Consider the following 15,669-nt stretch of genomic DNA (forward strand, 5'->3'; position numbering starts at 1 on the left):
CTGCAGTGATTTTAAATAAATGTTCATAAAGGACAAACACAGAGATGCTACTGGCATGGTCCCCTCTCTGTCTTAAATGGCATTATAAACCACCTCACCTAAACTGGGATCATAAAGTACATTGTCAGTGGTTCAGCAGCTTTTCATCGGCAAAAGGAAAGGAAAACACAAATCTATAGCAAAAATAATCTAACACTTTCAGTTATATGAACCCATTAGAATCATTTCATTTCTTTCTGGTTTTTTTTCACATCAGTCTTATAGTCTGCATTGCTTGGCACATCAAGTCTAATAAACCAGATATCTTTGGTTAAGTGCTGTTTCTTTCTATTGTAAATTTTACTATTTACTGTCAGTATGTCATATAGTACAGCATAAAAGTTTATCTTTCACTTGAGCCTACTGTTGTTCATACACTTGTATAAAGCTGTTTCTTTTTGGTTGCAGTACTTTCAAAAATCATGTCACTGTTTCATTTACAAATGAGACTCAAGTTGTCAAGACATTTAAGAAGGTTAAAGTGCTGATTCTCATCCAAATTGGCAACCTTTTCCTAGCTTTGTTTGTACAAATTTTGTGAAGATTTGTTGCACTAAACAAGTTCCATCTAATCTTTTGCCAATGCAAGGCATGAAGTGGAATTCTAAGTTGCCAATTTGGTGATTTCCCTAGGGACTCCATGTAGCTAAAATGACTACTCTTGAACTGATTGCTGCCCCACCTGCACCGCACGGCATCGCTCAATGTTGACACCAAACTCCTTGATGACCTGGAGGTCGGCCTTGCTCTGAGCGAGGGCGGTCTGCACCGAGTTGAGGTCCTGGCCACAGTTGGCCGTGCGAATGGACACCTGAGGGAGACAAATACGTAAGGGATGTCTATAAATCGTGCTTAGAGGGGAGCTTCACTTACGTGGCTACATGAGACCACACACTTATCAAGCGGGGGTCTTCCTTTGGATTGCAGAAATCATCATGTTATCTTTATTTTTGTTCACAAAAAGTCTGGTCAAACTAGTGGAATGGTGACCTCAGTTTTCATTGCAGAAATCATCACATTATCTACAATCTACAGCTCTGTTCACCAAAGGTCTGGTCAAAGTAGCGGAATGATAGCCTCGCTTCACAAGCATTCTCTTGCATAAATATAAATTATGAATTTATGTACATCACACAATAGCTTTTCACTCATAGAAAGTTTACTTGACATCTGTACTACTTTCAAAAGAAAACGAGTCCAAAGACACATGTACATGTAGACTAGTGGGCACCCAACAGAATGTGGTAAATGCAGACTGCATTTTCTAGTTGACTTTAGGACACCAATATCAAAACATAGATCATAACTTCTACATTGTACGCTCTAATCATGAGTTATACACGTCGTCACATGTTTATATCTCAAGTCAGCACTAGAAGCTATAATTAGTCTTGTTTCAAGACTATTAGAATATCCAGAATGGGCTACAAAAAAGGAAGGTTATACATAGCCCCTGAAACAGAGAAAACAAGAGTAAAAGAAGGGGGAGGAGGGACTTCCTTACGGATTTGGTCTGGATCCAGGTGGAGCATTCGTCCAGGAAACCGTAGATCTTGGGATCCACGATGCGTCGCTCGGTGTGGAGCTGCACGCGGCGCTCCACCCGAATCTGCTCCCCTTGCACCGTGGTCTTGGTGGTCACGCTCTGCGTCTTGCCGGCGATCTGGTAGTTGCGCACTGCGAGGAGCTTGTTCTGAAGCTGTTCAGCTCTGTGTTAGAAAGAGGAAGGGGATTTATAGTGAGTTAGCTCATGTGGTGATTTTGTTCACTGACCTGCATTAATGATGGAGTGCCGATTTCTTTGCTGATGGGCACAGATGCACAGATACAATGTATATATCTATCTGTATATATTTATCTATCTATCTGTATATATATCTTCATGTACAATTGTATCTATATACTTGTATCTATCTACAGCTACCTGTATTTATCTATATATTTATCTTTATTAAGTTTCACTCATATCATTTGCCACCAGGTACTCACTTCCTGGCTAGGGACGAGGCCTGGTAGTGCTATCCATCCATCTATCCATTCATCTATCTATCAATCTATCTATCTCTATCTATCTGTCTATCTCTTTCTATCTATCTATCTATCTATCTATCTATCTATCTCTATTTATTATCATTCATATCATTGACACCAAGGTACTCACTTCCTGGCTAGGGACGAGGCCTGGTAGTGCTGACCATCCTTCAGTTGCTGGATCTCTCGCTCCAAGATGCGGATGTTGTTCTCGCAAGTCTGAAACGGAGACAAAAAAAAAAAATTACTCTTTTCAATACAAAGTAAAGAATGAATTTGACATGAGCAAATGATGAATAAAACGGATGCACATTGCTCTCAGTCTACTTTCAGCATCATAATGTAGTGGAAAGGTGTCCGAGTAAAAATCATTATCATCATTGTCAGTATAGCAAGAGAAGTAACAGCAGTTGTAGTATTATTACCATCACTACTGATATTATTGCTGTTCTTATTAACATTACCGTAGTTCCTACTATATTCATTATATCATTATCGCTGTTACATTACCTGCGAACCATGAGACTTAATAAATCTGAACAAACAAAGAAAAATTATTTTAAAAATCTGAACTTTCATAAATTTCATATACTTTACTATTAACAGATATTTCGAAAAAATCAGAACACACTGAAATTAATGTGTTTTCTTTCAGTGAAAAATCTGAATATTCAGATTAAAACTGAACAGTTGGCAGGTATGCTGTTATCATTATCATTAATATTATACTTTTATGTAATCATCACTATCATCATCATCATCAAAAGCATTACTATCATTGGCATTACAATCTGATAACATGCAAGCACGGAACTCTGACAAAGGTCATACAGTTTTGTACGTCTACACAAAATTGCACAGAATTGTATATCTAAGAAAGATATGAAAATATAATGTAGTTCTCGTTTGCAACCTACAAACGATATATATATATATATATATATATATATATATATATATATATATATATATATATATATATATATATAAGTATATGTAATAGTCGCGTATGCTTGGAATGTCTAAGTATCGGCAAATAAACTCGGTATGAATATCCTTCCTAATTTTTGTTGAAACCGAGCAGAAATTTTCAAGAATTTTTTGAGGATTTTCTGATTTGATTCCTGTGTCCTTTTTTTTTTTCTTTTTTAATCTTGTTCCAAAAACAGAACTCGACCGAAGTCGGCCTTGCGCCAAATAGGGCGCACTCTCACCTTGGCGGCGCTTTCGATGTCGTCGATCAGCAGGCGGACGTCGGTGGCGGACATCTTGTCCGCCCGGCCGTCCGCCTCGTGGATGCGCGTCTCGATGGTGTCCAGATCGGTGGAGACTTGGGCGATCTGTTTGGTGACGTGCTCAGCCAGCGAATCCAGGGAGTCTTGCCTGGGGAGGGACAGGACCAGGACGAAGGATGACAGTCATAGTTTGGGAGTTTCTGCAGTTGGTAGTACCAAATCCCATCTGACTGTGTCTAAGAACACCTCCCCAGCCCCCACCCCCCCCCCCCCCCCCCACCCCCACACACCCTTCCAATTCTTGAGACGTTGCAAAAAATTTTACTAACATATTCATATTTGGAAACAAATTTTGCATTACATATATCATTTTCACTTCCTGGGACCCACAAAGAAATGACAAGCTCAATTCACTTGCGTCTATCCAATACATTTCAATACTCAGAATTCACTTTGCATGCATTAGTCGCGGCTAACTCAGAAAAGTCTCCAGAAAACATGTGCTACATATACAATGTACGAGCCATTTCCAAAATTTGATATTCAAATATCACACCATCGCGGAATATACAGCTGTACAGCCAAGTTTCCTTCATGCAAAATGAAAGAGCAGAGGGAGGGGGGGCTACTCAATTTTACTTGCAATTTACAAGCAACTCCGACATCCTCTGATATCTGACGAGGAAGGCCCAAGAGAAGAGGGCGCCAGTCATAAATTCCCCTACTATCATCGTTTCTTACGTGTATGACCTCTGGGGCTCGGTCCGCAGCATCTTGTCTCGCTGTTGCTGGGCCAACGCGAGATCACTCCACGCAGCTTCGATGTCGTTAGCGTGCAGGCCAGCTGGGGAACGGAACTGGCCTGTCACCTTCATCGATCGCTATATGGAAACCAACAACATTTGAACAAGTTTAATATTTTTAGAAACATTTTATTAGAGCAAACCATAACACAGACACACAGACAAATAATAACACAAATTTTGATTGCAAGGTACTACCAACCCAGTCACTTTACATATGAAGCTTGAGTTGCTTGATATAAACTGTACATCAACTAGATACATGTAGGTGACAACTCAAAAAGCACAGTAATCACTAGATACAACTGTAATTGCTATTAAGTCCTATTCTCGGTCATATAATCCATCAAGTTCAGTTTTTTTTTTGCTTCCTGGATGAAAGAAAAATAATACTCTGAGAAAGTCATCTAATTAAATCTTTGAAGGCTTCTGTGCAGTAGAACGTTGGGTGGTAGAAGGCTAAACAGTGCACCACGTATTCTTTCTAGGGTAAGTGTGTGGCCCTGAAAAGGGCCTACCTAATCCCAATCCCAATCCAGGGATTGGGTAGGCCCTTATCAGGGCCAAACACTTACCCTAGAAAGAATATGTGGTGCGCCATTAAGCCTTCTACCACCCAAGTCATCTAATTCTTCCTACTGCTTGATTATGATCAAAATATGAAAATGAACATAGTACAATATCAGTTCTTAAAAGCAAGGATTTATCTGTAATACGAGTTTGACACCAGCATTCATGACCCTTTTAGATCAAATCCCAGAAACTACTGTAAACATCACTAACTGGACATATTCTGTTGTTTTCTTTGGGAAGATCCTACATATGTAATATGACCTTATCAAAGACATGGTGTTAATTGATTCACACTCACAGGATGTAAAAAAAAGAAAAAAACAGGGTAAGCACTCTACATCACACTATTCTTGATGCACCTGCTGCAAGTTATGTAAGTGCATTGTACCATTGAGAAATAGAATGAAAAAGATCAAATGAAGACGTTTATGGGAAAGTGGAGTGTAGTCCAAGGCTCGGGCCAAGAATATTACTTGTCTATATATCAACTTAGACGTGGACCACAGGGCCACATATCTCATATCTGTTGGGAAAAAGAAGCGGTTGTTTTTTGTTTGTTTGTTGTTGTTGTTGTTTTTTTTTTTGGGGGGGGGGGGGAAGGTGGGAGAAGTGGGAGGCAGGGAGAGGGGATAGGGTACCTCAAGTGCTCTAAAGTCGGCTAGGAGGCGGTTCTTTTCCTGAAGCTTGACGGGGACCTCTTCAGTCTGGAACCGCTGGAAATCGTGACGGAGATTCTGAGATTAGAAAGTGAAGGAGAGAGAGATAAAGATTCAAGAATGTGATACAACATACAGACATTTATAAAATGCATAAATGCATATATACAGATGTAAGATTATGAGTTTGCTTTACTTGGTACACATGTATGTGTTCAGCATGTAAGTGACTTCTTCTCAAACTTTATGTCTGTCGTGGAGGCAAGGCATTTCATTGTGATACAATATCATATCTGCTGCTACCACCATCACCACATCCATTACCACTGCACTCTACCACTACCATTCTTGCCACCATCGCTGCACCAGTTACCACCATCCATCCAATACACATGTACATGTATAATTATCAAAACATACACTTTCACCAACAACGCATCATCACCAGTGCTGCATTGCATTTCTCTCATACCCTACCTCAACACCACATTCCTAATCACTAAACCAAATACCAAATGCATGCCACTACCCAACCTCACACCAGCAACCACACAAAATCACCCCCAGACACCATCACTGCCTGAAACCACGATCAACAGTAGGCAACTTACACTCCAACAAAACAACACATCACCACACACACCCAGATCAAACCTCTACAATGTACATATTGTACCACCACAAATCATTACAATACATTCCCAGTAATTCAAAATAAATGACAAGCAAGAGTATAAGGGCGTGGTCATTGGAGTGACCACGCCCCTTTTTTTATCACCAGCATCCTCTCACCTCCATGCCGGCCGCATCTCTGGGGAAGTTGCGGTCCTTCATGAGGAGAGTGGCGTGCTTCACCCAATCAAGGTGGCGCTGGGCCGCCATCTTGTAGGAGTCCCACTCCCCATCTCGGTCCGATGTCTGGAAAGAAGCAAACAATTGCAAGATGAGGAAACTTGAGCCAGGGAGGAGGAGGGGAGGGGGGGGGGGGGGGGGGGTATGGGTGGGATGGTGATTAACAACTGGTATGAAAAGGGGGGGGGGGGGCAAAGTGTAAATGCAGTGTCAGAAATATAGACTTGGGGGAAAAAACAACATGAAAGGGAAGCGTCTGAGATGACGCATGGCAATCATCAATATTGAACCTTCTTTATTTTATATGTGTATAAAGCGTACAGAAACACGATACCCTTAATACACACCCTTCCACCTTCTCCAAAAGAAATTGAAGATCACATTATCAAATTTCAATGTGCCAATTAAAATGGAGCAATCCTATTTCGTTAATTGCACTTTGTGAGCAAGATACCTCCTCCTCTCTGTCTAAAAATAAAAAAATTAATTTATCAATTAATTAATTAATCAATTAATTAATTAATTAATTAATTAATGTATTTATTTATTTATTTATCTATCTATTAATCAATAAATTAATTAACAGATAAATAATTATACTGAAAATGGATGATAAAGGTGGAATAGATTTTTACTTACTGACTTGCCAACAGCACCACTGCTTGAGGACGAAGTGTAGGTGCGTTGCTGTGGATTAAAAAAAAAAGAAGAAAATATATATGTTATGTACAATGTTATCAATTCATTGTGGTTAATTCAAATGGAGCCTGCTGATGGCATTGCACAACTACATTGTATGTGTCTGTTTTTCAACCTCTTTGTTTTGATAAAAGATTGTAAGTATGAAAAAAATACAATCATGAGAATGCATATCCCTTTGTATGGTTCTATTCAAAATTTAGACAATGACAGTTTTCGAAGACAAAGAAGTTTCTTGCTTTCACTAAATAAACAAACTTCATCTATCTCAAATTCAAATCAATCAATAATTCTAAATCATTGCCAAATATGAAAAACTGAAAGGAAGAGAATTAATTTCACTTCTTACTCAATGCTGTAAATGTTGCAATCAATTAACATATGAAAACAATAAATCTTTTCAGATCTTAATATAACAAGTTATGAATTTAATATAACAAGTTATACATTTTAACCATATTCAATCATTGTTTTTATCTCTGTGTACATAAAGGTATACTAATCTAGCTAGCAATAGATTGTTTAGAGCCTGTCTCGAGACTCAGAAAAAAGATCTCACCCTGAAAAGATGGAAGAAAATGTGAATAAATGAATAGCATACAAGGTAATACACACATGAGCATGAAAATCTATAAAATATGAATACATGGAATGCAGTGGTAGTTATCATATAACTTTCTCACACACTTCATATCAAATACACCATGTACAAATGTAAAATCTGTAGATTCAAAACACGTTATGGTATAGTTCCATGCATACAGTAGTATACTTTGCAACCAAAACAGTTTTGGTACATTGTATTTTAGGGGGAAAAAAGGAAAATGCATTTAAAGAGATGGAGGCTGAATTTTGACTTCAATGAATGTTCATGCAGTTTCAAGACCTACATTGTACAGCCATGGGATGTCAAAGTGAGACAAATGAATCATGAAAGTTGGCCAATGACCATGCACACTACTAACATCATTATGAATTTGCAGGACTACACACATAGTAGTAGTGAAAGTATTATTGTTTGATTCTTGACAATACGGTTATCAAAACATTTGGACAAGTATCCTTTTAGTTATGTCACAGCAAATAATTTCAGGCAAAATCTTTGTCCAAATACTTCATATTGGATACATGTACGTGTGCACATTGGTCATAGACTCTCGTACTTGTATTTAAAGGGATTGTATAGTGTTGGTTGAGATGGGGCTTCAGGTTTCCAACTTTTTTTGTGATATAATGAAAAACATCTTATGAAATATGAAAGAGCATACAATTCCAAGAGGAATTCAAAGTTAATTTTATGAAAATTGTTTTTGAAATGGCTGAGATATCCCAAACAAAGTGATCATGATAAAGGTGGGACCCACCTTTTATAAAGACTTTAATTAAAATTGACAGATATATATATATTAAAAACATTACAATGAAGATTAAGTTTGTCTGTTTAGATTTATCCATATGACCAATGTGTTTACACCGTGACACACACATACCAAAACAAAACAAAAAACATCAATGTGAATATTTACACATCGATAAAACTCGTATATATTACAACTTTCCTTAAAGAAAAAAGTAAAAAATACTAAAATTATCAGAAACTTGCAATCACTAAGGTTCAATTGATATTACATACCTTGGTCAAACATTTAAAATTGACATCATTTTTCAAAAATTCAAGTGGTGTCGGTTAGCAAGTGATATGTAATTACTGCAAAATACGTTTGTACACTTCTACATACATATTATATACATATACATATGTATGCAAACCAATGTTATTACAGTTAATACTTACTATACATGAATATCTGAAGTTGATGGCTTGAAATATTAATACATACATGTACATTCAACTGTAGTTTCAGTGCAATGCATTCATCCACTTTGATACATTCTTCAAAATGTCATGCTCACACCTGGCATTACTTATGAGTGTAGCTCTATATTAAAAGTCATCACAAAATTTGAAATGAATGACGCTGTCACTGTATCAGAGACATGAAGCCACCAAAAATAAATAAATAAATAAATAAAAACATCCAGAAATCAATGCTTTTTGGTAGTTATACTTAAATGTGTCATAAACATTTACGTTTGTTTTTTCGTGTTTGTTTTTCTGACGGAAATGTTCATTTCTAAATGTACACAAAACATGTACATTAGATGCAATAATAGATAGCCAAACACATACATTTTACCACCATCTCTGCCAGAATGGTGACTGAAAATAGTAATAAAAGTAATATTAATAATGATAGATATAAGATAAAACAACGATTATGAAATGTATGAATAATGAATCAAGAGATATCAATTTGTTACCCTGACATTACACACAAATTCTATGACCCATACTGTGATATGAGGGTAGCATGATGATGATACCCCAACACTAGGTGAAATCATGCATGACTCTGCGAGCTGGACGTCCTACTGTGTGTTAAAGGTGCTCGTGGTAGTAATAGATGAAGAGTGATGTATACATATGATATATAACATCATTATGTTTACGTGCACAATGAATATGTTGCATTTGAAGAAAACAAACATATATTTTGCATATGTCTATACATACTTGGAAATATGATCGGTGTCTTCCCTGCTGATAGCTCTGACACAGTGGAATAGAAAATGAATACAGTTTCGGTCCTCAAATTAAGTCATCTGTCAAATGCTCGATCCACCATTATTTCTTGGTTTACTGCTGTCCTGATAACTTTGCTTTTCTTGACTTTTAATCTTATAGCGTGCATGTGCAATTGTACATCACATTCTTACATGGTTCTTTTACCTTGTTTTACAAATGTTGTGTGTTCTAAATACTAAAATGCTGTAACAATAACCTTATTTTTCTCATTTGATTGGGTGTTTCCTGACCTGCTGTTATACCATAACTGAAACATGCAAATGTTATGGCAAGTCGTTTTGAACATGAATTGTCTGCAACACTAGTTTCATAGCATTTCAAGCCATTTACATTTTATAACATCGAATAACATCATTATGCTTAAATAGCTTTATATATCTCAATGATAATACTTTCATAATGTTAATCGAGTTGTTTATTTCACAAAATACATGGATGGTGTATGGCTCCATACAGCAATCACACATCGTCCAACCTTTTCACTGCCAGTTCATAAGCTGTGAAAAATGATCTAAATTTACGTTGAATGAATCAAAAAGATTAAAACACCAACGCTCCAGAACTGTGTAGGCAAAACATAGACTTACAATGTTTTACTCATGGTAACATTGAAATAACAGAGGAAAAACTAGGAAATAATGCTGATTTTGCAAAGGAAAACAGTTTCAAGTTTTCTACATCTACAAACCCTTTTGTCCCTTCTAAACACACTACATGACACATTTCTGAAGTAATTATTAAGTCACATAGAATCAACATACAACCTGACCTTTACACACACGGTATGTGTAATACACATCAAGGTATTACCAACATAGAGATCAATATCATACATCTATCAACCAAATCACTTTTACACTAACAAAGAGTCATGACCAAAAAAAAAATCATATTCAAGATTTCTTTCAAAACTGTTTTGCTTTGAATGTGGTCACTGCAGAAGTGGCTCAGCTGAGGCTAAATATGAATGGTTAATTCTTCTTTAAATACGTAAAGTCACACACCCTTTCAGAGACAAGAAATAGTTCAGCAAGAGCAGTTTTGTATTTACAACAATTACTGTATGTATAATGGCAACAGATGATAACTTTGATTTGGCAAACAGACATGTTTAATACGTCAATTACATGACTGCACTGCACAATTCACAATACACAGTTACGTGTGCGCATAACAAGGACACATAAAATACAAGCTTGTACAAACAAAAACTGAGGGAGAGAATAAATATGGCTTTAAATTTGACATCTGTGAACAGGGAATCCATCAGGCATTATAAATCACATAATGACAAGGGAAATAGTAAAGAATAATGACATATCCAGGTCATTTCCAGTAAAACGGACGGACATCATGTTATATATTATCATAACAATACATGCTGTACCAACACAGAAGGCAAGAATGATTACATATGATAGCACAGACATGAAACATTTCGCAGTGTGGAAACTTTTGCACATTTCACGTTTATATGCGATGCCATGCATGACTAGGAACTCGCAATTACTGGTTTGTTTGTTTGTTTGTTTCATTTTCCACCTCAGAAGATGGCTGGATAGCCCATGACTACATCAGTTTCCCTTTGTTCAAGTGAATCTAATGTCATTTCCTGCAACATGCTAACGCTCAGTGACACAGTATGTCACTTACATGACGGTATTCTCATTTGACGTGAAAAATTGTGCAAAAATTTCCACTCTTTCTAACGAGACGTGATTTCTCAGAGGTACATGTATACAACGCAACACTCACTTGTTGGGTGTCGGGGGCTGTAGCGCTACCAAAGTTGATCGAAGTATGCACCGGTTTCTGCTCAGCGAATTGATTAGTGGCGAGATAAGGGCAGCGGTGGGGAGGGTTTGTTGTTTGTTTGTTTTTCAAGACAAAGAATTAACATTAGGAAGAGAGAACAAAGAATTATTAATAAGAGAAAGGATGGAAAATAAGCAGATTTTTTTTTCATTTGTATTGCACAGTAGCATCAACAACTTTAGTAAACTACTATGCTATGAGACTGAAGTAAAGTACAGGAATTATTCTACTGTACTAGACTATTACAAAATATGTCTATTAGCCATATCTATAATACAATATTCAATTATCTACAACAATGAAAACAAAGGGAAGACAGCCATAGTTCATTCTAAATTATATATTTTGAAAAGGAGAGCACTAGGGCAAGATTTATATGAATTAATCTTTACACATTCTCGGTAAGCAATGCAGTTATTTTACATTTATTTTTGAACAATTATAATTCTACACGAAATGCATTTGTATCAATATCGGTCTACAGATATTACTCAGAGAATGTGTCCAAATTGGCAGATAGGGAAAGTAAGAATTCATGACTAAAAAGTCAGAGAGTAAAACTGTATATCACTAATAGAATATTAGTACAACAGTCTGTACCATAACATATGAACTCTTCTGGATGGATTGCACTTTCATAGTAAGGAACATGTGGGACTAAGACTGGAAATTTCAGTACTGGCTGATACTTGAATATTATCATGATGCCAAAATAATGTGGCAAAATGTTGCCGGCAAAAATGTACACATGATAAGGGTGAAAATGATTTTCATTTCTCATAATTTGTGAGATTGCATTGCTGTATGTTGCGAGCTGATCAATGGTACTGTATGCGACATGGTTGCTCAAATGATATTGAAAACTTTTCCACATGGAAGAGGCATTCATCAGGTACTGGCTTACTTGCATCTAGACATAACATGCCAATTGCAAATAAAAAAGAACAACTGGACAAAAATAACCATGATGCTAAATCAGGCAGAAAAGAAAATGTCATGCAAAATGAAATGTCTAAATCAAATATACAAACAATTTTGAATCATACTCAGAAGTCACTTTTGTACATATACATGTACACGTACATGTATACATATACATATGTATTTGCAGATTTGGTGCAGAAATATGTGTACGTGAATAAAAGATGGACTGACTTTCCTAAATAATGAGAGTCTGGACGACAGACTATCATCACATCAAACCCTAGCCTTGCATCAGTGATATCTAGCACTCACTTTTAATTCCACCCTAATTGGTGGTTCGGTCTGTCTGGTGGGCGGGCGGCTGAACTGCTGTGAGGACTATACCACCCCACCGGCATGCACACAGCGGTATGGGTGAGATGGGAACGGGAGTGGTGAACGATGAAGTGTCGGAGGGGCAGGAATGGGGGGGGGGGGGGAGGAGGGAATGAATGAATGAATGTGCAATAATGAGTCTGTAGTTTAGACTGTACACAGTACAAAATATGTTTAAAAGTCTAGTGAAATGAAGAATAGTAATGTATTTTTAACATATTAGAAATAATATGAATGGCATGATCAAATGAAGAAGTGTTTGTGGTGTTTAGATATCTTATTCAGAAGAACTGCACAGTATCTTGAAACAAAATTCAGCATGCCGAGTAAGTACATTGTAAATGAAAGGTTTGAGAAAAAAAAAATCAACATGAAATAAAGAGGCATGCAATACAAATGACTTTAGTTACTAGTTTCCTTCAAATAAGATTACTGCTTTGAAAGGGGAAAAAAATCAAGTGTATAAAAGATCACTTTTAATTGAAATGTCTCCTGGAAATGTCTCGATTCCTTATCCTGACTCGCTGATTTCCCTCATCACTAATTCCCTCACCTAAAATCACAGAGACCCCAAAAAAAAAAACACATATAGCAATTCCATTTCTATCCCAAAAATAAATAGAATGTTAAACTTCATCACTATAAACAATAATTTAATTCTAAGCTTACCATAATTCCCAGGATCCAAAATAGAAGGGGTCAATGGCACAATGAAAAAAAAAAAGTATAATATTCCTCATATTTTAGTTTCTCAAATTTGTTCTCTCTCTGTTTGCGCTACAGAACTTAACTGACAACTCAAACATTAAGTTCAGTGTATATTTTCTTGGTCTACATAGGTTATACATGTATACATTCAAAAATATCCTACGGCTGGTACAGTAATCAAACTCCCTGACAGGAAACGAAACACCAAAACTGACCATCCCCTATCCCTTAGCCTCAGTGACCTACCCCCAGTGGACTCTAATTGGTTATGATTGGGGTCAATGACTTTAAAAAATGAAAATTAAAAAAATAAAAAGAGGTTGTGGAGCCATTATGCCATCTGGTTGAAGGCAAGGATAATACTACATTGTATCTGGCTGATTCCTGTTTGACTGCTGTGATGAATTTTATACAGGATTGCCTGAAAATGGCATCTCAACTTGGTTACCACACAGCAATTTTTTGCTAGACACTTTCAAGTGCACAGTGTATAACCTCACATTAGTTGGTGCAATTGCTTTTTAAAAAATATTTGTAATAATGATAATAATCCTCAGTGCTGCTGTCTTGATGAGATTAGATTAGAATTAATTATCATCAATTATTGGTACTTTTGCAAAGTTTTAAAGGTCAGGATCTATATCAATTGAGCTTTAAGTGATCATACAGTCTTTATGTAAAGTTGTGCTTTATACTGAATGAATGAATCCAGTTGATATTCATCCTTGAGGGAAGACTATCAAATAATTGGGTATAAAGGAGGTGTTTGAACTATCAATTTACATCATTATCATGATACTGAATAATTGACATGTTCAGATGCAGCAGGGGTATTACTTGATACCCTTTTCACCCTTTTCTTTTCTTTCAGAAACTGATAGTTGAATCAGCTCAAAGCATATAATGATGATTTGATGTTGTCATCAAAACACAAGTCATTTGACTTTTGAGTAGCACAGACACAATCATCCCATCTTAAATCATGTCTCCAATCAGAGACATTCATAACAAACTACCGCACATACAGTTTGCGACAAGAAACAACTTTTTCAACTCACAGCGCCACTCTGCACTACTGGCTCTTCTAGGCTCACAGTGGGCATGGAGCGAACCATTTGCTACACGGGGGTGCAAAAACAGAAGCGTGGCAGAGGTGAATTCAGGCAGAAGGGAAACAAAAGGGGCAATTTGCAATCCATGCGAAACAAATCTAGCTTTTTCACACAACACACAAAATGTGTCATGACAGAAAGATGCGTGCTTCACAAAAATATTTCTAATATTTTCCATTTAAACTTATGAGCCTTGGAAACTAAAGTAGGCCTAAAAAAAAAATGTCATGCTTTAACTGCATTACTCAGAGCACAGACAAAGTTCAGTGTACTAATCTACAACATGATAGACAATGATTCCACAGATTTTGTTGGCCACGTAAAGTAACAGTTTCACAAATTGATTTCTTCGGTGCATTTTGTGGCAAAAAATCATACAGCATGTCCACAATGATTCTACACATACATGGAAGTGAGCAAGTGTATAAAAAGTACACCCTGCCTAGGAATATGCCAATAACTTATATACGTATTGTGACTACAAATACACAGTAACACATTGTACATTTAAACTCAATCATAATGATATGTATTGGGTGTGCAAAATAGGTTATAACATTATCAAATCCTCAATTTAATTTAAGAAACTTTTATTAAAGTGAACAAGTTAGTTTGTTATTTTCATCGTGACAACTTTCAATTTAACAGTACACTTTGGTGAGTTTAGTGTAAATATTATGACATTACTCTCCCACTTTCAATGTATAATATGTATATACGTAAGTGTGTCATAAGGTAAATACACCATATTTATGTGTAGTTATGTTCTTCCTAAGACAAATTGTCACCACGTTTTGAAGGAGCGAATGACAATTATAGAAACCAACACACTTGCTATCACGTTTCGCATGCCCGGACATGCATGTCTCTTCAAAAATCGACACAAAAAAGACTCGACACTTAGTTTATTTTATTACGATCTGAAAACGACACAGCACACGCTTCCGCAAACTCAACTTACATCTATGGTGTAACTATCAAAGCTGGGGGCGTTTATGCCACGCTTTGGCTTGGGCGGTGCCGGCTTTCGTGGAAGGAAAAGAGGAATTCAGTTATTTAGAAACCACATCTTTACACAAGGGGTTTGGCTCCAAACACAATCAAATAAAAGAAAAGAGTACACATCACCATCATTAGTTATCACCCGAGACCATCTGAAAGTGTTTACTGTTCCTTCATCCATTAAGAAATCTCACATTT

At 36.6% G+C, this 15,669-nt stretch overlaps 1 protein-coding gene across 1 annotated transcript in view; it reads right to left on the reverse strand.

The window, feature by feature from the left end:
• LOC139716123 (microtubule-actin cross-linking factor 1-like) overlaps positions 1-15,669 on the reverse strand; it is a 147,169-nt gene that overhangs the window by 39,480 nt on the left and 92,020 nt on the right. Inside the window, exons 10-20 of the mRNA XM_071627679.1 lie at positions 12,587-12,652; positions 11,291-11,347; positions 9,464-9,499; positions 6,829-6,876; positions 6,130-6,255; positions 5,320-5,415; positions 4,047-4,186; positions 3,285-3,453; positions 2,201-2,289; positions 1,544-1,748; positions 722-850 (exon numbers count right to left, since the gene is read on the reverse strand). Of these exons, the coding sequence (XP_071483780.1) occupies positions 722-850; positions 1,544-1,748; positions 2,201-2,289; positions 3,285-3,453; positions 4,047-4,186; positions 5,320-5,415; positions 6,130-6,255; positions 6,829-6,876; positions 9,464-9,499; positions 11,291-11,347; positions 12,587-12,652 (1,161 nt within the window). The remainder of the gene's footprint in view (positions 1-721; positions 851-1,543; positions 1,749-2,200; positions 2,290-3,284; positions 3,454-4,046; positions 4,187-5,319; positions 5,416-6,129; positions 6,256-6,828; positions 6,877-9,463; positions 9,500-11,290; positions 11,348-12,586; positions 12,653-15,669) is intronic.

This window comes from Diadema antillarum, unplaced genomic scaffold (assembly GCF_040938485.1).
Source record: "Diadema antillarum isolate AM-2024a unplaced genomic scaffold, OU_Dant_1.0 scf00000061, whole genome shotgun sequence".
Lineage (NCBI taxonomy): Eukaryota > Metazoa > Echinodermata > Echinoidea > Diadematoida > Diadematidae > Diadema > Diadema antillarum.